Here is a 26,011-nt window from a genome sequence, read left to right as displayed (position 1 = left end):
CATAATCCTCTCCATTGCCATGTCTCTCCTCTCAAGATGAAAGTTAGGTATGTAAGTTACATTTCTTTGCATGTCACTTTCCTGTAGCCATATCTGCAAACAATCTTCATGTTTAACTCGTTGTTTCCAGTATTTTATGAGACAGATCCTCCGCCTTAAATTATGCAACACCTCTGTGTCAAAACTACCTATCCCGGGAAATGGTGCCTTATCCCCCGCAGTCATTCGTGTCCATTCATCACAAAAGGTCTCAGTGTGGGGACCATATTTCCCCCACATTACTAACCGAGCAGACCCTCGGGGTCTGCAAGCCTCTGGAGTCTGAATCCTGACTGCTGAACGTCTCTGTGTTGTGCACTTGGCTGCCATTGTGGACCTTACACAGAAAAACTTCCTAAAATGCACCAAACACAGAAATTTACGTTGGAAATCCTTAAAGCTCTTCCACTGAACTTCTTCTGCTCAGAGTATCTCCGGTCCGCCTTCTAGCAGACACGTGTAGCCGTTGCAGGCCCTATCTCTAGAGATTTTCCTGAGAAAATTCCCTTCCTTTTTCTTTACACAAATCACGCTTGCATGTGCTCCCTACAACACGTATGAGGGCAAGATTTACGCATGGATATACGACCTCATATCACGTTGCGTTATTGGTCACACATACAACCGTGCGGTCCAATCGTACCACTTATAGACACTTGTTGCCCATAAATGGTAGGATCATTGGAGTCTCCCTACTGTGCTCCAAAACAGCCAGAGCGTAATACAACGAAAACTTTATCACACTCTGTTGCACGTTTTCACTTCAGACCGTGCTCATATCACACAGATCACAAAGTCCACAAAGCGGGATTCAATACCGTTTTATCACACAGATCACAAAGTCCACAAAGCGGGATTCAATACACTCATACCGTTTTCAACCCACTATCATTCTTATAGTTTTCTGATCAGAAAAAAATCATTTCCCGTAGTCTGATAGCTGTCCCCAGAGGCATTACAGTAAAGTAAGGTATTTAAACTAAGTTTTGGAAAAACTGAAATCAATTTGTGCTATTTATCGCCTTGCGTTATTTACCGCGTTGCGCTATTTATCTCCTTTTAAAAATAACACTTGTGATTTGAGTTACATGGGCGTACACGGACGCTCCGTTGCGTAATATACGCTGCGTGCGTCGGCCTCTGGGTTGCGTACGCAAGTCTCAGTCCTTTGTTAGAGACACGTGTACGCAAAGCAAAGATCCATTGTAACACAACTTATACGTTTATCAATGTAGATGATCCTCGATCATCTACCGCGCACCACACTGACCTCCTCGTCTCTCAGGCAAAGCTGTGTGTTTGTCTATACTTTAACTATATTACCTTTACTCAAACTATTGAAATAGCGGCAAATCTCTCTTAGCACTTTTATCAACTATAAAACTGGCAACCAGGAGAGTGATATACGAAAATACACAAATGAAAAAGAAATGCAGATATATATATATATATGTGCGTGCGTGTGTACGCAAGACAGAAAAATAAACAGTTTTAAAAGACACTAGCGTGTTGTTCTTACCTCCGGTTCCCGGATTCCTTCAGCACCCTTTACTAAGTGAAACAGACGCTTATCCCGTCAGCACTACGAGGAATATAACCTCCCGCCCTTTGCTGATGGATAATGTCTGCTGAATCTACCTAGTGCAGATATGTGAAGGACGGGCGAGCCGCCAATTGATAAAGCTAAATATTTATCTTATATAAAACCCTTTGTGAGGTCTAAGAACACTGTACGCTATTTACGTATGAAGTACCGTAAGGGTACGCTTGTTGCGTAACAATCGCTTAGCCGTGGTCGAGACGCTCAAGCGTCACGTTCGCTTACGGCCAAGAGATCACAGGCAGGCACGCTATTGGCTGCCGACTAACGTAATGGTTCGCTATAGCGTAGCGGACGCTCGGGACCACGAGGAGATCACCAGCGGCGCTGACGCTCACAATGTTAAACCTTTATATCTAAACCATAAACAGTATATTGGCCCTCATTCCGAGTTGTTCGCTCGGTATTTTTCATCGCATCGCAATGAAAATCCGCTTAGTACGCATGCGCAATGTTCGCACTGCGACTGCGCCAAGTAACTTTGCTATGTAGAAAGTAATTTTACTCACGGCTTTTTCATCGCTCCGGCGATCGTAATGTGATTGACAGGAAATGGGTGTTACTGGGCGGAAACACGGCGTTTCAGGGGCGTGTGGCTGAAAACGCTACCGTTTCCGGAAAAAACGCAGGAGTGGCCGGAGAAACGGTGGGAGTGCCTGGGCGAACGCTGGGTGTGTTTGTGACGTCAACCAGGAACGACAAGCACTGAACTGATCGCACAGGCAGAGTAAGTCTGAAGCTACTCCAAAACTGCTACGAGGTTTGTGATCGCAATATTGCGATTACTTCGGTCGCACTTTTAAGAAGCTAAGATACACTCCCAGTAGGCGGCGGCTTAGCGTGTGTAACTCTGCTACATTCGCATTGCGACCGATCAACTCGGAATGAGGGCCATTATGCAGTAAAACCTTAGTGTAGTGATAGTGTGTAGATGCAACCTTGTGTAACCTGATTAACTTAGAAGCTGTTTGAGCGTCACCGACGCTCTGAGATTACTTAACACTATATAGAAAATACACGGATACCTGGGCTTAGGGTCTAACGCCTTATATATATATTATGGATATTACTTGCAAAAGAATTAACATAATACAAGTCATACACTACAATATAACATAGACTAACTAACCAGATAACTACACAGGAAATACAATACAATACAATTACGTTTTAAGGGAAAATAAGAGGGAAAGAGGAGAAGAGAGAGAGAGAGAGAGAAATGGCTCACAATAACAGTAAGAACAATATGATTGCGGAGAAACACTTACGCACAAGGGGAAACGATCGCATGCGCCTCTGGACATCCAGCTCCCGATTTTCAGCAATGATAACCGTTGAAGAGTGAGAGCTGGATGTGATCGGCTTGTCTATTTATGCCCCACACACAATACAATTCAATGGTCCCTACAATCTCATTGTTCATTGGACACAGGAATTCCTTCTCGCATTATAACAAAAGGTCATAGGTTGATTCATACAGGTGGGCTGTGACTATTTCCAACAGCTCAGGTGGGAGGGAAACTGGGTTTCCCGCCGCATGGATAATAATAATAGTAAGAGCAAATAATAATAGTAAGAGCAAATAATAGTAAATGGACATAAACTTCTTATGTCCATAACTATTCGCACGAGCGATTAATCCGCTCCAAACCAACACCGGAATATTGCTAATTAAATACTCTTCCGATGGGTACTAAACACCACTGTATTACTCCTGTCTGACCCTTCGTATCAAACAAAGGGGGATTTCTCTGTTCATGAACATTCTACATTAACCAAACTTTCAGAATCTACCAAAGGGACCATGATCTACAAAATACATTATATAGTTAAAATATGTAACGATTGAGTCGCACGCTACGATCACATAAACTCTACCGTAAATACGCATACCGTGCGCCTGCGGGTGCCCGCGACTGTGAGTATGCGCACGCACGGGAGAGCGTACGCATGCGCAGCGCAGACGTATGTGAGGTGCAAATATGGCAGTGTGCATAGAGATATTTTTCTGACTTTAACAGTACATTAGTCTCGTCCTCGTCGACACTGGAGTCAGACTCCGTGTCGACATCTGTGTCTGCCATCTGAGGTAGCGGGCGTTTTTGAGCCCCTGATGGCCTTTGAGACGCCTGGGCAGGCACTGGTTGAGAAGCCGGCTGTCCCACAGCTGTTATGTCATCGAACCTTCCACATATCCACCCATTCTGGTGTCGGCCCCGCCGGGGTTGACATCACACTTATCGGCACCTGCTCCGCCTCCACATAAGTTTCCTCATCAAACATGTCGACACAGCCGTACCGCACACACACAGGGAATGCTCTGACTGAGGACAGGACCCCACCAAGTCCTTTGGGGAGACAGAGAGAGAGAGAGTATGCCAGCACACACCGCAGCGCTATATAATGCAGGGATGCACACTATACAGAGTGATTTTTCCCCTATAGCAGCTTATATACACAGTTATGCGCCTAAATTTATGTGCCCCCCCTCTCTTTTTTACCCTAGTAGTCTGGAACTGCAGGGGAGAGCCTGGGGAGCGTCCTTCCAGCGGAGCTGTGAAGAGAAAATGGCGCTGGTGTGCTGAGGAAGATAGCCCCGCCCCTTTCTCGGCGGACTTCTCCCGCTTTTTTATATGCTTTATGGCGGGGGATTATGCACATATACAGTTTAATAGCTGTATTATGTGCTATTTAGCCATGTAAGGTACTCTAATTGCTGCCCAGGGCGCCCCTCCCCCAGCGCCCTGCACCCATCAGTGACCGGAGTGTGTGGTGTGCAGAGGGAGCAATGGCGCACAGCTGCAGTGCTGTGCGCTACCTTAATGAAGACCGGAGTCTTCAGCCGCCGATTTTCCACTTCTCTTCGTTCTTCTGGCTCTGCGAGGGGGACGGCGGCGCGGCTCCGGGACCGGACGACCGAGGCTGGGCCTGTGTTCGATCCCTCTGGAGCCAATGGTGTCCAGTAGCCTTAGAAGCCCAAGCTAGCTGCAAGCAGGTAGGTTCGCTTCTCTCCCCTCAGTCCCACGAAGCAGTGAGTCTGTTGCCTGCAGATCTCACTGAAAATAAAAAACCTAACAAATACTTTATTTTCTAGGAAGCTCAGGAGAGCCCCTAGGGTGCATCCAGCTCTGGCCAGGCACAGATACTAACTAACTGAGGTCTGGAGGAGGGGCATAGAGGGAGGAGCCAGTGCACACCAGATATAGTACCTAATCTTTCTTTTAAGAGTGCCCAGTCTCCTGCGGAGCCCGTCTATACCCCATGGTCCTTACGGAGTACCCAGCATCCACTAGGACCTCAGAGAAAGAACATTTACTTTTATACAAAATACCATTTATAGAGAAGAAACATCCCACAACACAAAGTACACACACACAGCTGTATGGTTGTGGACTAGATCATACCAGGGGTCAGTACAGGAGGTAGACAGTCATGCAGGAATGCTTTAGCCTTCTGGTCTACTGCTGCATCAACCGGGGCGTACTCTGTCAGCTTCCTCATCAGTGTGTGCACCTTCTCTATGAAGCTACTTCTGCGCGGGTCCAACTAATAGGGAGCAGACAAACATTGCAGCATGAACTAATCAGTAATAAGACACAATGTACAGAAGCCTGAAATGGTGTAATAATGCGTCAATCTAATGGTGTGTAGGGATTCTAGATCTTTTCATTTTAGTAGTACAAAAACCCCCCACAGTATTTAAAATAAGAATTTACTTACCGATAATTCTATTTCTCGGAGTCCGTAGTGGATGCTGGGGTTCCTGAAAGGACCATGGGGAATAGCGGCTCCGCAGGAGACAGGGCACAAAAAGTAAAGCTTTAGGATCAGGTGGTGTGCACTGGCTCCTCCCCCTATGACCCTCCTCCAAGCCTCAGTTAGGATACTGTGCCCGGACGAGCGTACACAATAAGGAAGGATTTATGAATCCCGGGTAAGACTCATACCAGCCACACCAATCACACTGTACAACCTGTGATCTGAACCCAGTTAACAGTATGATAACAGCGGAGCCTCTGAAAAGATGGCTCACAACAAATAATAACCCGATTTTTGTAACTATGTACAAGTAATGCAGATAATCCGCACTTGGGATGGGCGCCCAGCATCCACTACGGACTCCGAGAAATAGAATTATCGGTAAGTAAATTCTTATTTTCTCTATCGTCCTAGTGGATGCTGGGGTTCCTGAAAGGACCATGGGGATTATACCAAAGCTCCCAAACGGGCGGGAGAGTGCGGATGACTCTGCAGCACCGAATGAGAGAACTCCAGGTCCTCCTTAGCCAGGGTATCAAATTTGTAGGATTTTACAAACGTGTTTGCCCCTGACTAAATAGCCGCTCGGCAAAGTTGTAAAGCCGAGACCCCTCGGGCAGCCGCCCAAGATGAGCCCACCTTCCTTGTGGAATGGGCATTTACATATTTTGGCTGTGGCAGGCCTGCCACAGAATGTGCAAGCTGAATTGTATTACACATCCAACTAGCAAAAGTCTGCTTAGAAGCAAGAGCACCCAGTTTGTTGGGTGCATACAGGATAACAGCAAGTCAGTTTTCCTGACTCCAGCCGTCCTGGAACCTATATTTTCAGGGCCCTGACCACATCTAGCAACTTGGAGTCCTCCAAGTCCCTAGTAGGCGCAAGACACCACAATAAGCTGGTTCAGGTGAAACACTGACACCACCTTAGGGAGAGAACTGGGGACGAGTCCGCAGCTCTGCCCTGTCCGAATGGACAAACAAATATGGGCTTTTTTGAGAAAAAAACCACCAATTTGACACTCGCCTGGTCCAGGCCAGGTCCAAGAGCATGTTCACTTTTCATGTGAGATGCTTCAAATCCACAGATTTGACTGGTTTTAAACCAATGTGTTTTGAGGAATCCCAGAACTACGTTGAGATCCCACAGTGCCACTGGAGGCACAAAAGGGGGTTGTATATGCAATACTCCCTTGACAAACTTCTGGACTTCAGGAACTGAAGCCAATTCTTTCTGGAAGAAAAATCGACAGGGACGAAATTTGAACCTTAATGGACCCCAATTTGAGGCCCATAGACACTCCTGTTTGCAGGAAATGCAGGAATCGACCGAGTTGAAATTTCTTCGTGGGGCCTTCCTGGCCTCACCACCACGCAACATATTTTCGCCACATGTGGTGATAATGTTGTGCGGTCACCTCCTTTCTGGCTTTGACCAGGGTAGGAATGACCTCTTCCTGAATGCCTTTTCCCTTAGGATCCGGCGTTCCACCGCCATGCCGTCAAACGCAGCTGCGGTAAGTCTTGGAACAGACATGGTACTTGCTGAAACAAGTCCCTTCTTAGCGGCAGAGGCCATAAGTCCTCTGTGAGCATCTCTTGAAGTTCCGGGTACCAAGTCCTTCTTGGCCAATCCGGAGCCATGAGTATAGTTCTTACTCCTCTACGTCTTATAATTCTCAGTACCTTAGGTATGAAAAGCAGAGGATGGAACACATACACCGACTGGTACACCCACGGTGTTACCAGAACGTCCACAGCTATTGCCTGAGGGTCTCTTAACCTGGCGCAATACCTGTCCCGTTTTTTGTTCAGACGGGACGCCATCATGTCCACCTTTGGTAATTCCCAACGGTTTACAATCATGTGGAAAACTTCCCCATGAAGTTCCCACTCTGCCGGGTGGAGGTCGTGCCTACTGAGGAAGTCTGCTTCCCAGTTTCCATTCCCGGAATGAAACACTGCTGACAGTACTATCACATGATTTTCCGCCCAGCGAAAAGTCCTTGCAGTTTTTGCCACTGCCCTCCTGCTTCTTGTGCTGCCCTGTCTATTTACGTGGGCGACTGCCGTGATGTTTTATCCCACTGGATCAATACCGGCTGACCTTGAAGCAGAGGTCTTGCTAAGCTTAGAGCATTATAAATTTACCCTTAGCTATATTTATGTGGAGAAAAGTCTCCAGACTTGATCACACTCCCTGGAAATTTTTTCCTTGTGTGACTGCTCCCCAGCCTCTCGGGCTGGCCTCCGTGGTCACCAACATCCAAAACTGAATGCCGAATCTGCGGCCCTCTAGAAGATGAGCACTCTGTAACCACCACAGGAGAGACACCCTTGTCCTTGGATATAGGGTTATCCGCTGATGCATCTGAAGATGCGATCCGGACCATTTGTCCAGCAGATCCCACTGAAAAGTTCTTGCATGAAATCTGCCGACTGGAATTGCTTCGAAGGAAGTCACCATTTTTTTTACCATGGCCCTTGTGCAATGATGCACTGATTTTAGGAGGTTCCTGACTAGCTCGGATAACTCCCTGGCTTTCTCTTCCGGGAGAAACACCTTTTTCTGGACTGTGTCCAGAATCATCCCTAAGCACAGGAGACTTGTTGTCGGGATCAGCTGCGATTTTGGAATATTTAGAATCCACCCCTGCTGTTGTAACAGTATCCGAGATAGTGCTACTCCGACCTCCAACTGTTCCCTGGACTTTGCCCTTATCAGGAGATCGTCCAAGTAAGGGATAATTAAGACGCCTTTTCTTCGAAGAAGAACCATCATTTTGGCCATTACCTTGGTAAAGACCCGGGGTGCCGTGGACAATCCAAACGGCAGCGTCTGAAACTGATAGTGACAGTTCTGTACCACGAACCTGAGGTACCCTTAGTGATAAGGGCAAATTTGGGACATGGAGGTAAGCATCCCTGATGTCTCGGGACACCATATAGTCCCCTTCTTCCCGGTTCGTTATCACTGCTCTGAGTGACTCCATCTTGATTTGAACCTTTGTAAGTGTTCAAATTTTTTTAGATTTAGAATAGGTCTCACCTAGCCTTCTGGCTTCAGTACCACAATATAGTGTGGAATAATACCCCTTTTCTTGTTGTAGGAGGGGTAATTTAATTATCACCTGCTGGGAATACAGCTCGTGAATTGTTTCCCATACTGCCTCCTTGTCGGAGGGAGACCTTGGTAAAGCAGACTTCAGGAGCCTGCGCAGGGGAAACGTCTCGACATTCCAATCTGTACCCCTGGGATACTACTTGTAGGATCCAGGGGTCCTGTACGGTCTCAGCGTCATGCTGAGAGCTTGTCAGAAGCGGTGGAACGCTTCTGTTCCTGGGAATGGGCTGCCTGCTGCAGTCTTCTTCCCTTTCCTCTATCCCTGGGCAGATATGACTCTTATAGGGACGAAAGGACTGAAGCTGAAAAGACGGTGTCTTTTTCTGCAGAGATGTGACTTAGGGTAAAAACGGTGGATTTTCCAGCAGTTGCCGTGGCCACCAGGTCCGATGGACCGACCCCAAATAACTCCTCTTCCTTTATACGGCAATACACCTTTGTGCCGTTTGGAATCTGCATCACCTGACCACTGTCGTGTCCATAAACATCTTCTGGCAGATATGGACATCGCACTTACTCTTGATGCCAGAGTGCAAATATCCCTCTGTGCATCTCGCATATATAGAAATGCATCCTTAAATGCTCTATAGTCAATAAAATACTGTCCCTGTCAAGGGTATCAATATTTTTAGTCAGGGAATCCGACCAAGCCACCCCAGCTCTGCACAACCAGGCTGAGGCGATCGCTGGTCGCAGTATAACACCAGTATGTGTGTATATACTTTTTATGATATTTTCCAGCCTCCTGTCAGCTGGCTCCTTGAGGACGGCCCTATCTATAGACGGTACCGCCACTTGTTCTGATAAGCGTGTGAGCGCCTTATCCACCCTAAGGGGTGTTTCCCAACGCGCCCTAACTTCTGGCGGGAAAGGGTATACCGCCCATATTTTCTATCGGGGGGAACCCACGCATCATCACACACTTCATTTAATTTATCTGATTCAGGAAAAACTACGGTAGTTTTTTCACATCCCACATAATACCCTCTTTTGTGGTACTTGTAGTATCAGAAATATGTAACACCTCCTTCATTGCCCTTAACGTGTGGCCCTAATAAGGAATACGTTTGTTTATTCACCGTCGACACTGGATTCAGTGTCCCTGTCTGTGTCTGTGTCGACCGACTAAAGTAAACGGGCGTTTTAAAACCCCTGACGGTGTTTTTGAGACGTCTGGACCGGTACTAATTGTTTGTCGGCCGTCTCATGTCGTCAACCGACCTTGGCGCGTGTTGACATTATCACGTAATTCCCTAAATAAGCCATCCATTCCGGTGTCGACTCCCTAGAGAGTGACATCACCATTACAGGCAATTGCTCCGCCTCCTCACCAACATCGTCCTCATACATGTCGACACACACGTACCGACACACAGCACACACACAGGGAATGCTCTGATAGAGGACAGGACCTACTAGCCCTTTGGAGAGACAGAGGGAGAGTTTGCCAGCACACACCAAAAACGCTATAATTATATAGGGACAACCTTATATAAGTGTTTTCCCTTATAGCATCTTTTTTATATATTTCTAACGCCAAATTAGTGCCCCCCCTCTCTGTTTTAACCCTGTTTCTGTAGTGCAGTGCAGGGGAGAGCCTGGGAGCCTTCCCTCCAGCCTTTCTGTGAGGGAAAATGGCGCTGTGTGCTGAGGAGATAGGCCCCGCCCCTTTTTCGGCGGCCTCGTCTCCCGCTCTTAACGGATTCTGGCAGGAGTTAAATATCTCCATATAGCCCCCGGAGGCTATATGTGAGGTATTTTTAGCCAAAAATAGGTTTTCATTGCCTCCCAGGGCGCCCCCCTCCCAGCGCCCTGCACCCTCAGTGACTGCCGTGTGAAGTGTGCTGAGAGGAAATGGCGCACAGCTGCAGTGCTGTGCGCTACCTTAAGAAGACTGAGGAGTCTTCATGCCGCCGATTCTGGACCTTCTTCTTGTTTCAGCATCTGCAAGGGGGCCGGCGGCGAGGCTCCTGTGACCATCCAGGCTGTACCTGTGATCGTCCCTCTGGAGCTAATGTCCAGTAGCCAAAGAAGCCAATCCATCCTGCACGCAGGTGAGTTCACTTCTTCTCCCCTAAGTCCCTCGTTGCAGTGATCCTGTTGCCAGCAGGACTCACTGTAAAATAAAAAACCTAAGCTAAACTTTTCTAAGCAGCTCTTTAGGAGAGCCACCTAGATTGCACCCTTCTCGGCCGGGCACAAAAATCTAACTGAGGCTTGGAGGAGGGTCATAGGGGGAGGAGCCAGTGCACACCACCTGATCCTAAAGCTTTACTTTTTGTGCCCTGTCTCCTGCGGAGCCGCTATTCCCCATGGTCCTTTCAGGAACCCCAGCATCCACTAGGACGATAGAGAAAGAATATTAAATAGAAGGAGTCTTTTGTTTTCAAGCTTACAGCTTTATATGTACACATGCAGAGACTAAAGGTTTCCTCTTTGTACATGAGCAACAGGACACAGGCTCAATGTGCATGAAAACAGACATTTTATATTATTATACTTTTGTACACACACATTTATTGGACACTGTAGATAGAACATGCCCATAACAACTCAGTCAGTTCACTTATCTCCATATATCACACACGTAGGGGGGATTTCAATTAGCGTTACCCATTTTCATGTGAATAATGGTCTTTTATCGTGGCTCGTGAAAACGGACCTATCCAATTATTTGCAAGACACTACCCAACATAATTCGCCATGGATTTTTAAGTTTTAACCGGGATTTCTTTTCCCCACCTCCTGGGCAGATGAAAAGTTGGAGAAAATCTATTTTAAAGAGTTAAAAATGTCAGTACTTGGTTCAGAACCTTTGGGACACCCCCTATATGACTAATTAGGCACTTACACGTTTTTCATAATTTTTATTTGGCCAATAATGATATGTCATTTTATGGATGAGAAAAAGAACAAACTGCAGGAAATAGGGGTACAAGGTATGGGTGTTATCATGGCTAATTGAATTCCCCCTAACTAGGAATATATCAAGTCAAATCTAAATGTTCTAATGTAATTGTTTAAGTTCTCAACATCTGTGTGTTAACAATATCTTTAAATCCCGAATTTGTATTAAATTATAATACAACAGAAGTAAATAATCAAATTGCAGTCAAATTCTAAAAACAAATATTTATCCATTTAAGCACCCTGTCACATGTTAATTTCACATGGGTGACAGTGATCTACCCACTTCTGGCCTGAAGGGGGGTAGGAAGGACAAGTAAATGATTTCTTTGCTGGTATACGATAAGGAAATCCCACTTCCACCAATATCCCCCTCCTTGTCCAGAATTAGGCTAGACAGCTGAGCATACGCTGTATTCCATTCATTCTAAATAAATTACAATTCCTCCTAAACTCTAAGGCCGAGTACACATTAAGACAATATCGAGACAATTTATCGTATTGGAATGACAAATCGTGTACATCATCTAGTTTGTACCCTCATTTGCGCTCTTCCACAGACAACAAATGAGATTGTTTGATTGACTATGCTGCACGGTCAATCAAACTATATTGTGTGTGGCTGTGAATGTTAATTAAGGATAGAATGAGAGATTGTTCCGTCGTTCATTAACTAGTGTAATGGGAGGCAGTTAAGTTCCTGACAGACGGGTTCCTGGCGGTCGAAATGACAGAAGTCAAAATTCCACAGGGTCGAAATCCAGACCGTCGCCAAGCATTCCCACTAGGGTGGTGGTCCATGCTACAATCCGAGGGGCATTATAATAATGTGGCGTGCTAAGCTCGCCATCGAGCCCGAAGCATGGGGAGCGGAGACGCTGTACTCGATGTCGGGATTTTGACTGTCGTGAAACCATACTGAATCCAGTGTAATGTGTACCGCCAATCTGCGATGGTCCGAGACAAAGACAAATTGCCCAGACCATCGACACGATTGCCGGACTTTCTAACGTGTACCCAGCCTAAGGCAATCAAACCAATATACAATATGACACCATTAGATTCTAAGCTCTCGTGCCCTCTCTCCACCTATCTTCTGCTCTTTGTATCATGCCCTTGTGCATGTTCTGTATGACACCTGCTTATTATACACCTTAGCTATTATGTTTTAGGCACATTATGATTAATTGCATGCTAGGCCTGCGTGTATTCTTCTTGAACAACTAGTACTACCTTCTCTGCTTGTTTTGTACTTTGCCTATTGGTGCTCTCTCTGTAGTAAGCTATTTTACCCCACTGGCGGGCACTGCAAGATTGTGGAAAAATAAGAATTTACTCACCGGTAATTCTATTTCTCGTAGTCCGTAGTGGATGCTGGGAACTCCGTAAGGACCATGGGGAATAGCGGGCTCCGCAGGAGACTGGGCACTCTAAAAGAAAGATTAGGTACTATCTGGTGTGCACTGGCTCCTCCCTCTATGCCCCTCCTCCAGACCTCAGTTAGGGAAACTGTGCCCGGAAGAGCTGACACAATAAGGAAAGGATTTGGAATCCCGGGTAAGACTCATACCAGCCACACCAATCACACCGTACAACTCGTGATACTATACCCAGTTAACAGTATGAATAACAACTGAGCCTCACGAAAAGATGGCTCATAACAATAACCCTTTAGTTAGGCAATAACTATATACAAGTATTGCAGACAATCCGCACTTGGGATGGGCGCCCAGCATCCACTACGGACTACGAGAAATAGAATTACCGGTGAGTAAATTCTTATTTTCTCTGACGTCCTAGTGGATGCTGGGAACTCCGTAAGGACCATGGGGATTATACCAAAGCTCCCAAACGGGCGGGAGAGTGCGGATGACTCTGCAGCACCGAATGAGCAAACTCAAGGTCCTCCTCAGCCAGGGTATCAAACTTGTAGAATTTAGCAAATGTGTTTGAACCCGACCAAGTAGCAGCTCGGCAAAGCTGTAAAGCCGAGACCCCTCGGGCAGCCGCCCAAGAAGAGCCCACCTTCCTCGTGGAATGGGCTTTTACTGATTTAGGATGCGGCAGTCCAGCCGCAGAATGTGCAAGTTGAATCGTGCTATAGATCCAGCGAGCAATAGGCTGCTTTGAAGCAGGAGCACCCAGCTTGTTGGGTGCATACAGGATAAATAGCGAGTCAGTTTTCCTGACTCTAGCCATCCTGGAAACATAGATTTTCAGGGCCCTGACTACGTCCAGCAACTTGGAATCCTCCAAGTCCCGAGTAGCCGCAAGCACCACAATAGGTTGGTTCAATGAAACGCTGATACCACCTTAGGAAGAAATTGGGAACGAGTCCTCAATTCCGCCCTATCCATATGAAAAATCAGATAAGGGCTTTTACATGACAAAGCCGCCAATTCTGATACACGCCTGGCCGAAGCCAAGGCCAACAGCATGACTACTTTCCGCGTGAGATAGTTTTGCTCCACGGTTTTAAGTGGCTCAACCAATGCGACTTTAGGAAATCCAACACCACGTTGAGATCCCACACAAAGGCACAAAAGGGGGCTGAATATGCAGCACTCCTTTAACAAAAGTCTGAACTTCAGGCAGTGAAGCCAGTTCTTTCTGGAAGAAAATCGACAGAGCCAAAATCTGGACCTTAATGGAACCCAATTTGAGGCCCATAGTCACCCCTGACTGTAGGAAGTGCAGAAATCGACCCAGCTGAAATTCCTCCGTTGGGGCCTTCCTGGCCTCACACCAAGCAACATATTTCCGCCATATGCGGTGATAATGTTTTGCGGTCACATCCTTCCTAGCTTTCATCAGCGTAGGAATGACTTCCTCCGGAATGCCCTTTTCCTTTAGGATCCGGTGTTCAACCGCCATGCCGTCAAACGCAGCCGCGGTAAGTCTTGGAACAGACAGGGCCCCTGCAGTAGCAGGTCCTGTCTGAGCGGCAGAGGCCACGGGTCCTCTGAGATCATTTCTTGAAGTTCTGGGTACCAAGCTCTTCTTGGCCAATCCGGAACAATGAGTATAGTTCTTACTCCTCTCCTTCTTATTATTCTCAGTACCTTGGGTATGAGAGGAAGAGGAGGGAACACATAAACCGACTGGTACACCCACAGTGTCACTAGAGCGTCCACAGCTATCGCCTGAGGGTCCCTTGACCTGGCGCAATATCTTTTTAGCTTTTTGTTGAGGCGGGACGCCATCATGTCCACCTGTGGCCGTTCCCAACGGTTCACAACCAGCTGGAAGACTTCTGGATGAAGTCCCCACTCTCCCGGGTGGAGGTCGTGCCTGCTGAGGAAGTCTGCTTCCCAGTTGTCCACTCCCGGAATGAACACTGCTGACAGTGCTATCACGTGATTCTCCGCCATCAAAGAATCCTTGTGGCTTCTGCCATTGCCACCCTGCTTCTTGTGCCGCCCTTGGCGGTTTACATGGGCGACCGCTGTGATGTTGTCTGACTGAATCAGAACCGGTTGGTTTTGAAGCAGGGGTTCTGCTTGACTCAGGGCGTTGTAAATGTCCCTTAGTTCCAGAATATTTATGTGTAGGGAAGTTTCCTGACTTGACCATTGTCCTTGGAAGTTTCTTCCCTGGGTGACTGCCCCCCAACCTCGGAGGCTTGCATCCGTGGTCACCAGGACCCAGTCCTGTATGCCGAATCTGCGGCCTTCGAGCAGATGAGCACTCTGCAGCCACCACAGCAGAGACACCCTGGCCCTCGGGGACAGGGTGATTAACCGATGCATCTGGAGATGCGATCCGGACCACTTGTCCAACAGATCCCACTGGAAGATCCTTGCATGGAATCTGCCGAAGGGACTTGCTTCGTAAGAAGCTACCATCTTTCCCAGGACTCGCGTGCAGTGATGCACCAACACCAGCTTTGGTTTCAGGAGGTCCCTGACCAGAGATGATAATTCCTGGGCCTTCTCCTCCGGGAGAAATATCTTCTTCTGTTCTGTGTCCAGAATCATGCCCAAGAACAGCAGACGCGTCGTAGGAATCAGCTGCGACTTTGGGATATTCAGAATCCAGCCGTGCTGATGCAGCACTTCCTGAGATAGTGCCACGCCGACTAGCAACTGCTCTTTGGACCTCGCCTTTATAAGGAGATCGTCCAAGTACGGAATAATCATGACCCCCTTCTTTCGGAGGAGCATCATCATTTCGGCCATTACCTTGGTAAATACCCACGGTACCGTGGACAGACCAGACGGCAACGTCTGGAATTGGTAATGACAGTCCTGTACCACAACCTTGAGGTACTTTGAACTTGAACTTTTTATATAAATGTTCAAGGATTTAAAATTTAGAATGGGTCTCACCGAACCGTCTGGTTTCGGTACCACAACATTGTGGAATAGTAACCCCGTCCCTGTTGAAGGAGGGGTACCTTGATTATCACCTGCTGAAGATACAGCTTGTGAATTGCCACCAGTACTACCTCCCTTTCTCCGAGGGCAGCAGGCAAGGCTGATTTGAGGTAACGGCGAGGGGGAGTCGCCTCGAACTCCAGCTTGTATCCCTGTGATACTACTTGCAGAACCCAGGGATCCATCTGTGAGCGAGCCCACTGGTCGCTGAACCCCCACCGCACCTGGCTCAGCCTGTGGAGCCCCAGCGTCATGCGGTGGACTTAGAGGAAGCGGGGGAAGATTTTTGATCCTGGGAACTGGCTGTCTGGTGCAGCCTTTTTCCTTCTTCCCTTGCCTCTGGCAGAAAGGAAGCGCCTTTGACCCGCTTGCTTTTCTGAGGCCGAAAGGACTGTACCTGATAATACGGTGCTTTTTTAGACTGTGAGGGAACCGGAGGTAAAAATTTTGACTTCCCAGCTGTTGCTGTGGATACGAGGTCCGAGAGACCATCCCCAAACAATTCCTCACCCTTATAAGGCAGAATCTCCATGTGCCTTTTAGAATCAGCATCACCTGTCCACTGCCGGGTCCATAATACCCTCCTGGCAGAAATGGACATTGCATTAATTCTGGATGCCAGCCGGCAAATATCCCTCTGTGCATCCCTCATATATAAGACGACGTCTTTAATATGCTCTATGGTTAGCAAAATAGTATCCCTGTCGAGGGTAACAATATTATCTGACAGGGTATCAGACCACGCTGCAGCAGCAGTACACCTCCATGCTGAGGCAATTGCAGGTCTCAGTATAGTACCTGAGTGTGTATATACAGACTTCAGGATTTCCTCCTGCTTTCTATCAGCAGGCTCCTTCAAGGTGGCCGTATCCTGAGACCTTTTTTGACAAACGTGTGAGCGCCTTATCCACCTAGGGGATATCTCCCAACGTGACCTATCCTCTGGCGGGAAAGGGTACACCATCAGTAACTTTTTAGAAATTACCAGTTTCTTATCGGGGGAAACCCACGCTTCTTCACATACTTCATTCAATTCATCTGATGGGGGAACAAAACACTGGCTGCTTTTTCTCCCCAAACATAAAACCCCTTTTTAGTGGTACTTGGGTTAATGTCAGAAATGTGTAACACATTTTTCATTGCCGAAATCATGCAACGGATGCCCCTAGTGGATTGTGTATATGTCTCAACCTCGTCGACACTGGAGTCAGACTCCGTGTCGACATCTGTGTCTGCCATCTGAGGTAGCGGGCGTTTTTGAGCCCCTGATGGCCTTTGAGACGCCTGGGCAGGCGCGGGCTGAGAAGCCGGCTGTCCCATGGCTGTTACGTCATCCAGCCTTTTATGTAAGGAGTTGACACTGTCGGTTAATACCTTCCACATATCCACCCACTCTGGTGTCGGCCCCACAGGGGGTGACATCACATTTATCGGCACCTGCTCCGCCTCCACATAAGCCTCCTCATCAAACAAGTCGACACAGCCGTACCGACACACCGCACACACACAGGGAATGCTCTGACTGAGGACAGGACCCCACAAAGTCCTTTGGGGAGACAGAGAGAGAGTATGCCAGCACACACCACAGCGCTATTTAATCAGGGATTTACACTAATAGAAAGTGATTTATCCCTATAGCTGCTTTTTATATACAGTTTTCGCCTAAATTTAGTGCCCCCCCTCTCTTTTTAACCCTTTGAGCCTGGAAACTGCAGGGGAGAGCCCGGGGAGCTGTCTTCCAGCTGCACTGTGAAGAGAAAATGGCGCCAGTGTGCTGAGGGAGATAGCCCCGCCCCTTTTTCGGCGGACTTCTCCCGCTCTTATAATTGTATTATGGCAGGGGATTTTTACACATATATAGCTTATTAGGCTATATTATGTGTTGTTTGCCAAAGTTAAGGTACTCTAATTGCAGCCCAGGGCGCCCCCCCCCCCAGCGCCCTGCACCCATCAGTGACCGGAGTATGTGGTGTGCATAGGGAGCAATGGCGCACAGCTGCAGTGCTGTGCGCTACCTTAATGAAGACCGAAGTCTTCAGCCGCCGATTTCCAGGACATTCTTCTTGCTTCTGGCTCTGTAAGGGGGACGGCGGCGCGGCTCCGGGACCAGACGATCGAGGCTGGGCCTGTGTTCGATCCCTCTGGAGCTAATGGTGTCCAGTAGCCTAAGAAGCCCAAGCTAGCTGCAAGCAGGTAGGTTCGCTTCTTCTCCCCTTAGTCCCTCGTAGCAGTGAGTCTGTTGCCAGCAGATCTCACTGAAAATAAAAAACCTAACAAATACTTTCTTTACTAGGAGCTCAGGAGAGCCCCTAGTGTGCAACCAGCTCGGGCCGGGCACAGATTCTAACTGAGGTCTGGAGGAGGGGCATAGAGGGAGGAGCCAGTGCACACCAGATAGTACCTAATCTTTCTTTTAGAGTGCCCAGTCTCCTGCGGAGCCCGCTATTCCCCATGGTCCTTACGGAGTTCCCAGCATCCACTAGGATGTCAGAGAAACAATAATAATAACAGAAATAAACCAAGACACAATTACACATCCAGAAACCCTGCTTCTCTGTATTTTGTTTCAGCAACAGGAGTGATAACTGATGAACTAAAGCGGACTAAGCAGTCATTTGCCAGATATGGAGCCTTTAACATTAGATCGGTCGCAATGTCCTATATCATCATTATTTATTTCATCCCACAGCCATTGATGCCATGTCTTCAGCATTTTATAGCTAGCAAAAAACATACGATTTTCCAGAATTTGTCCAGGAGAGTGTTTTGCCCAGCACATTATGCAATCATTCCCAGCAATGCTTTCTTCATACCCGACCACTCTCCTGCTTGCCTGGGAGACAGCACAGTGCAGAGAGAGAAGATGGAAGCCCGTTTATTGGTGCTAACTACATAGTGCATGAGGCACAAAGCAAAGAAAATAACATCAGTGGACACGTGATAGGTCCTGTTTAATAGAAGCTGCAGTTTAAGGCTATAGAAGAATGAATACAAATATAGCATCTCTAACGCTTTATGGCACCAGCAGTGCAAATCATTATTCGTGCTCCTGTTACCTGTGGCTTTCAATTTCCTCCTAACTCAAGGCAGCAATAGAAGCTCAGCCTGAACCTGCTGGATGCTTTATGCCTTCCCTTAGAAACACTATAAAGTTGTCTGAATCCAAGAGAGACTACTATAACTATTTCATGTTGCCCAGAAAGAGGGTAATAGTATTGGTACAAAACTGGTTGCACAAAGCACAATCTAATTACCAAGTCTGCATTCTGTACTCCCATGTACTCCAGGTAATCCAAAGGAAGCCCCTTCCGATAATCCACGTCCTCCTCTGCTGCAATCAGCAGGGCTGCTGGGAGTAGCTGGGGACAGAGAAATATATTCTACAGTTTACGGGCTAGTAATGTAGGGAAACTAGGATTGCAGTGTATATGGCCAGATGTACTGTATCCACCACAGTTGGTCCTTAGAGCTCACTCTGTAGTTTAACGTGGGACCATAACTATATACCCAATAACAATGTCTAACAGGTGTTAAATCTAAATCTTCTAATCTGACTGCCAGCAAGCTCATCAGAACATGGAGATAGAGTCCTGGTCTTCTGTCACAGTCTAATAGCACAACAATAGGGACCCATAACTGATAGTCCCTGTGATTTAGGACATGCTCAGGCACTTGGGCGTCAGTGGAAGGGAGTATCTCCTAGCCATGGGATGCCTGATATACACCCAAGTTACATGTTAACTCCATGCAAAACTCCGCTCTCAATACAGTCAGTCACAGAAGTTATTTCTCACCTTGTCCAGTAGGTCTGCCCAGCAATTGCGCTGAAAGGAGGAAACGGTTATGTGCAGGGAGTGTACATCAGGTAGACAGTCACCCTGGTGAATAAACCCCCTAGGGAAGTATAGGAGGTCTCCTGCTTCCAATACAGTTTCCAAAATTGGTTCCCCAATGTTGTGGTCCGTGAAATTTGCTGTCAAAACAAAACAGTTTGTCAGGTTTACTTCTGAAATAATGACAAATCATTTGGTGATTATATGGTTATCAGACTACTAGGTACACTTTGTCCATGTATAGCAACTATAAAACTAAGCACTACGTCTTGTTTGTATCTAAGTCAGCCATTGAGAGACAAGTTGAAGAATACTTTATACTAAATATGTACAACCTAGTTACCAGCCCATCAAAATAATGAAACAACAAAACTTTAATGTCAGCGCCAGCGGCTGTGCGCGCCTGAACGGTGCAACACTTGGATTTCTCAATCGGGCGCCATCTTGTGGCCGCCGCGCAAATCACTTGAATCCCCCCCAAGAGGTGAGGAGCAATGTTAGCCTTTTATTATACAGGATGTAAAACAATCAAAAGCCCAAGTTTTTAAATAGACATTAAAAAGAATAAGCCCACCAGTTAGAGGTGACAGGACCTTAATGAATACAGGTCAATATGGAAGAGTTACCTGCTGACTAGTACAAAACACAATGGGGCTTATCCTTAATCACATGCAAAGAGGCTGGAGTTGCAGACACCTGCATTAGCCCGATTTACTCATCTATGCGAATACAAGTATTAGTACAGCTAATGCACGGGAATCGTGTATGCGCAGGTGGAATCCGGGTGGTCTTCAGTATGCCGACTGACGAGATCCCGGCGCACAGTATACCGGCGCCGGAATCCCGACAGCCGGCATACCGACACTTATTCTCCCTCGTGGGGGTCCACGACCCCTCTGGAGGGAGAATAAAATAGCGTGCCACCGTGCCCGCAGTGAGCCCGCAAGGGGCTCATTTGCGCCGGAATCCCGACAGCCGGCATACCGACACTTATTCTCCCTCGTGGGGGTCCACGACCCCCTGGAGGGAGGAGAATAAAATAGCGCGCCACCGTGCCCGCAGCGAGCCCGCAAGGGACTCATTTGCGCCGGAATCCTGACAGCCGGCATACCGACACTTATTCTCCCTCGTGGGGGTCCACGACCCCCTGGAGGGAGAATAAAATAGCGCCACCGTGCCCGCAGCGAGCCCGCAAGGGGCTCATTTGCGCTCGCCACACTGTCGGTAAACCGGCGGTCGGGCTCCCGGCGCCGGTATGCTGGTCGCCGGGAGCCCGACCGCTGGCATACCATACTGAACCCGTGGAATCCAATGCCACCCATTCATTTCATATATATATTCTTTATTTTGATTTCTCAATACTGGGGAAACATAATAGGCACCGGCAAAATAGAAAAGATATTGCATTAAGTGATCAAATGTATTACCACATTGCAGCATCACTGTTATACAGGTTGAGTATCCCATATCCAAATATTCCGAAATACGGAATTTTTTGAGTGAGAATGAGAAAGTGAAACCTCTGTTTTCTGATGGCTCAATGTACACAAACTTTGTTTAATACACAAAGTTATTAAAAATATTGTATTATAAGACCTTCAGGCTGTGTGTATAAGGTGTATATGAAACATAAATGAATTGTGTGAATGTATACACACTTTGTTTAATGTACAAAGTTATAAAAAATATTGGCTAAAATGACCTTCAGGCTGTGTGTATAAGGTGTATATGTAACATAAATGCATTCTGTGCTTAGATTTAGGTCCCCATCACCATGATATCTCACTATGGTATGCAATTATTCCAAAATACGGAAAAATCCGATATCCAAAATATCTCTGGTCCCAAGCATTTTGGATAAGGGATACTCAACCTGTATAATAAAATATATATCTTTAAATGAGTTCCAAAGGAATACAATTGGCATATGTTAAAATGTGATGACTCAACGTTTACATCCATGAAGAGATGTGTGTCTCAAAATCAGTGCCAAAGACCATAACGTTTACTCTATATGATAACAATCCCTACATGTCATCACACTGCAGAGCGGCTGGTTCTTACCACTTGAGAACTGAGGGAGAATTTCTGATTTGTCCCTGTAATAAAGAGACAATAGTGTAAAAAACATTTATCTTAAACCCCAATAACAAAATATCAAAGTTCTGATTGTTTTCCCTACAGAGTGTAAGTATGCGAGCAGAGCCCACTTACCTCAGTCTCTCTGTGACTACTCAGTCTTGTTTTATTACTATTTTGTTCCCAATTGTGAAGCACAAAGTAATATGCTAGCGCAAAGTGTGTTAATAATAATACTAATATAGGGGGCAGCTTATTTGCTTCGTATGCAAGAAGTTAACTAGTTTACTGCTGGAACACATTAGCTCAGAAGTTAAATAGTTAATGTGTTGCTCTGTTTCTGTGAAACATGTCACACTGCAGTGTAGCACAAAGAAACATCTTTGGCATACATGACGCCTATGCTCTACATCTGCTGATGTCTACATACCAGCCCTTTCTAATTTAAGTTTATTTTAAAGGCAATATTCATCTTTTTTACGCTCTCGTTATGATTCACCCAATCAACAAGCCCTGCCCACCTGGTTCAAATTATTTCTTCACAAAGTAGTCAGAGAAAGACCAGGTAAACTAAGGATAACACTAACCTAGGATTGTAGACCCTCCAGTGTTTTTTGCCTTCCAGCTGAATCACAAAGGCCTCAATGTCATCATAGTGTGGGGCAAATCCCTGGGTGCCAGGGGGAGTCAAGTACCTGCAGGAATAATTGGTCAGCAAACATGTTAGGAGGAAAAACGGAATTTTGGTACTTACCAGGAAAATCCTTTTGTCAGAGTCCATAGGGGACACTGGGATTGCTGTTTACAGTGGGGTTTAGACGGGGTCCATGGAGCCGATGCACTTTAGATTCTTTACATGTGTGTGGCTGGCTCCTCCCCCCTCATATGCCCCTCCCAGCTCTCATGAGTCCAGTTAAGAAAACTGTGCCCGAAGAGAGACGGAAAATATACTGGAGAGGAGGAAAAAAACAACTTGAACCGATAACAAAAAACATAGAAGAAGCTTTTAAAAGCAGAGAGAACGGTTACGGTTGACCTTTAAGGGGCTCCGATATCAAAGAGGCCTGAGCAGGGAACTCGTACTTGATCCCATACGGTAGAGAGTTCATCTTGTACAGGTCCTTAGTAGGAAAAAAATAAAATAAAAAATGTACCCTGCATTCAGCAGATTATTATTATTATTATTTTTTTGGGGAGACTATTATCACTTGCGATATGTCAAGAGTGAACCCTAATACCTTTGTAGTGTGTGCTGCAGCAAACAACCCATTAGATTTACCCCAGGGCTTCTTACACAATATAAAGTTGGGTGATGCTGCGAGATACTGTATATTCCAGTGGTCTCCAACCTTAATTGGGGTGTGAGCTACTTTCGGAAAATAAAACCTCTGAAGTAGCTACCCCCTCCCCACCAATGCGCTTGCGTTACTGCAAAAGTGGGTGTGGCCTCAAAAAGTGGGTGGGGCCTCACAACTGCAAGTAACGCCCCCCGCGTAGTGCCAGATACACAAATAATGCCCCTCAGCAGTGCCAGATACACAAATAATGCCCCTCAGCAGTGCCAGATATTCAGATAATGCCTTCCAGCAGTGCCAGATACACAAATAACGCTCCTCAGCAGTGCCAGATACACAAATAATGCCCAACAGCAGTGCCAGATACAATGCCCCCACCAGTGCCAGATACAATTCCCCCACAGTTCCATTTAAAATGCGCCCCTGCATGTGTCCGATACAGTGCCCCACACAGTGCTAACCCATGCTGGCTTCTTCTACTGCTGACGGTGCTGCTCCTCCTGTATGAGGGACGGAAGGGGAGGAGAATGCAGCGCGCGCCTCTCCAGTGAAGTCCGGAGAGCGGCTACAGTGAGGGTAACAGAGTCTCCGGCAGCGGCGGACATTTAAAATATGGTGCCGGTAAGTGAGCCAATCAAAACTCGCGGTCCGGCAGCCAATCAGGTGCCGCCACTGCCATCCCACGAGCTCTGATTGGCTGACGGCCGACACCATTTTAAAAATGAAGGGAGGAGGAGTGCCAGTTACTGCCCAAGCCCGTGTGCTCTGTGAGCTACCGAAAAATACTACAGCGAGCTACCGGTAGCTCGCGAGCTACAGGTTGGAGATCACTGGTATATTCTAACCAGCCATTAATATGGTAAGGCCCCAATTATTATCGGGCAACAACATCACATTAAATAATAAGATTTTACTCACCGGTAAATCTATTTCTCGTAGTCCGTAGTGGATGCTGGGAACTCCGAAAGGACCATGGGGAATAGCGGCTCCGCAGGAGACTGGGCACAACTAAAAGAAAGCTTTTAGACTACCTGGTGTGCACTGGCTCCTCCCACTATGACCCTCCTCCAAGCCTCAGTTAGGATACTGTGCCCGGAAGAGCTGACACAATAAGGGAGGATTTTGAATCCCGGGTAAGACTCATACCAGCCACACCAATCACACCGTATAACTTGTGATACTATACCCAGTTAACAGTATGAAATATAACTGAGCCTCTCAACAGATGGCTCAACAATAACCCTTAGTTAGGCAATAACTACATACAAGTATTGAAGACAATCCGCACTTGGGATGGGCGCCCAGCATCCACTATGGACTACGAGAAATAGATTTACCGGTGAGTAAAATCTTATTTTCTCTGACGTCCTAGTGGATGCTGGGAACTCCGTAAGGACCATGGGGATTATACCAAAGCTCCCAAACGGGCGGGAGAGTGCGGATGACTCTGCAGCACCGAATGAGAGAACTCAAGGTCCTCCTCAGCCAGGGTATCAAATTTGTAGAATTTTGCAAACGTGTTTGCCCCTGACCAAGTTGCAGCTCGGCAAAGTTGTAAAGCCGAGACCCCTCGGGCAGCCGCCCAAGATGAGCCCACTTTCCTCGTGGAATGGGCTTTTACTGATTTAGGATGCGGCAATCCAGCCGCCGAATGCTCCAGCTGAATTGTGCTACAAATTCAGCGAGCAATAGTCTGCTTAGAAGCAAGAGCACCTATTTTGTTGGGTGCCTACAGGATAAAAAGCGAGTCAGTTTTCCTGACTCCAGCCGTCCTGGAAATATACATTTTTAAGGCCCTGACTACGTCCAGTAACTTGGAATCTTCCAAGTCCCTAGTAGCCGCAGGCACTACAATAGGTTGGTTTAAGTGAAAAGCTGATACCACCTTAGGGAGAAACTGGGGACGAGTCCTCAATTCTGCCCTATCCATATGGAAAATCAGATAAGGGTTTTACATGACAAAGCTGCCAATTCTGACACACGCCTGGCCGAAGCCAAGGCCAATAACATGACCACTTTCCACGTGAGATATTTCAAATCCACAGTTTTAAGTGGCTCAAACCAATGTGATTTTAGGAAACTCAACACCACGTTGAGATCCCAAGGTGTCACAGGAGGCACAAAAGGGGGCTGAATATGTAGCACTCCCTTTACAAATGTCTGAACTCCAGGCAGTGAAGCCAGTTCTTTCTGGAAGAAAATCGACAGAGCCGAAATCTGGACCTTAATGGAACCCAAGTTTAGGCCCATAGTCACTCCTGACTGTAGGAAGTGCAGAAAACGACCCAGCTGAAATTCCTCTGTTGGGGCCTTCCTGGCCTCACACCACGCAACATATTTTCGCCAAATACGGTGATAATGGTTTGCGGTTACTTCTTTCCTAGCTTTTTTCAGCGTAGGAATGACTTCCTCCGGAATGCCTTTTTCCTTTAGGATCCGGAATTCAACCACCATGCCGTCAAACACAGCCGCGGTAAGTCTTGGAACAGACAGGGCCCCTGCTGTAGCAGATCCTGTCTGAGCGGTAGAGGCCATGGGTCCTCTGATATCATTTCTTGAAGTTCTGGGTACCAAGCTCTTCTTGGCCCATCCGGAACCACGAGTATCGTTCTTACTCCTCGTTTTCTTATTATTCTCAGTACCTTTGGTATGAGAGGCAGAGGAGGGAATACATAAACCGACTGGTACACCCACGGTGTCACTAGAGCGTCCACAGCTATTGCCGGAGGGTCCCTTGACCTGGCGTAATATGTAGTTTTTTGTTTAGGCGGGACGCCATCATGTCCACCTGTGGCCTTTCCCAACGGTTTACCAACAGTTGGAAGACTTCTGGATGAAGTCCCCACTCTCCCGGGTGTAGGTCGTGTCTGCTGAGGAAGTCTGCTTCCCAGTTGTCCACTCCCGGAATGAACACTGCTGACAGTGCTAGTACGTGATTCTCCGCCCATCGGAGAATCCTTGTGGCTTCTGCCATCGCCATCCTGCTTCTTGTGCCGCCC

The 26,011-nt window shown here is 47.1% G+C and overlaps 1 protein-coding gene across 5 annotated transcripts in view; it reads right to left on the bottom strand.

The window, feature by feature from the left end:
- RIOX1 (ribosomal oxygenase 1) overlaps positions 1 to 26,011 on the bottom strand; it is a 121,134-nt gene that overhangs the window by 52,015 nt on the left and 43,108 nt on the right. For all 5 annotated transcript variants that reach the window (XM_063918033.1, XM_063918030.1, XM_063918032.1 and 2 more), the window contains exons 7-11: positions 22,305 to 22,412; positions 21,703 to 21,737; positions 19,600 to 19,778; positions 19,060 to 19,164; positions 5,044 to 5,185 (exon numbers count right to left, since the gene is read on the bottom strand). In XM_063918033.1, the coding sequence (XP_063774103.1) occupies positions 5,044 to 5,185; positions 19,060 to 19,164; positions 19,600 to 19,778; positions 21,703 to 21,737; positions 22,305 to 22,412 (569 nt within the window). The remainder of the gene's footprint in view (positions 1 to 5,043; positions 5,186 to 19,059; positions 19,165 to 19,599; positions 19,779 to 21,702; positions 21,738 to 22,304; positions 22,413 to 26,011) is intronic.

The sequence above is a fragment of the Pseudophryne corroboree genome, chromosome 4 (genome assembly GCF_028390025.1).
Source record: "Pseudophryne corroboree isolate aPseCor3 chromosome 4, aPseCor3.hap2, whole genome shotgun sequence".
Classification (NCBI taxonomy): Eukaryota; Metazoa; Chordata; class Amphibia; order Anura; family Myobatrachidae; genus Pseudophryne; species Pseudophryne corroboree.
This window is presented reverse-complemented; position numbering and strand designations above follow the sequence as displayed.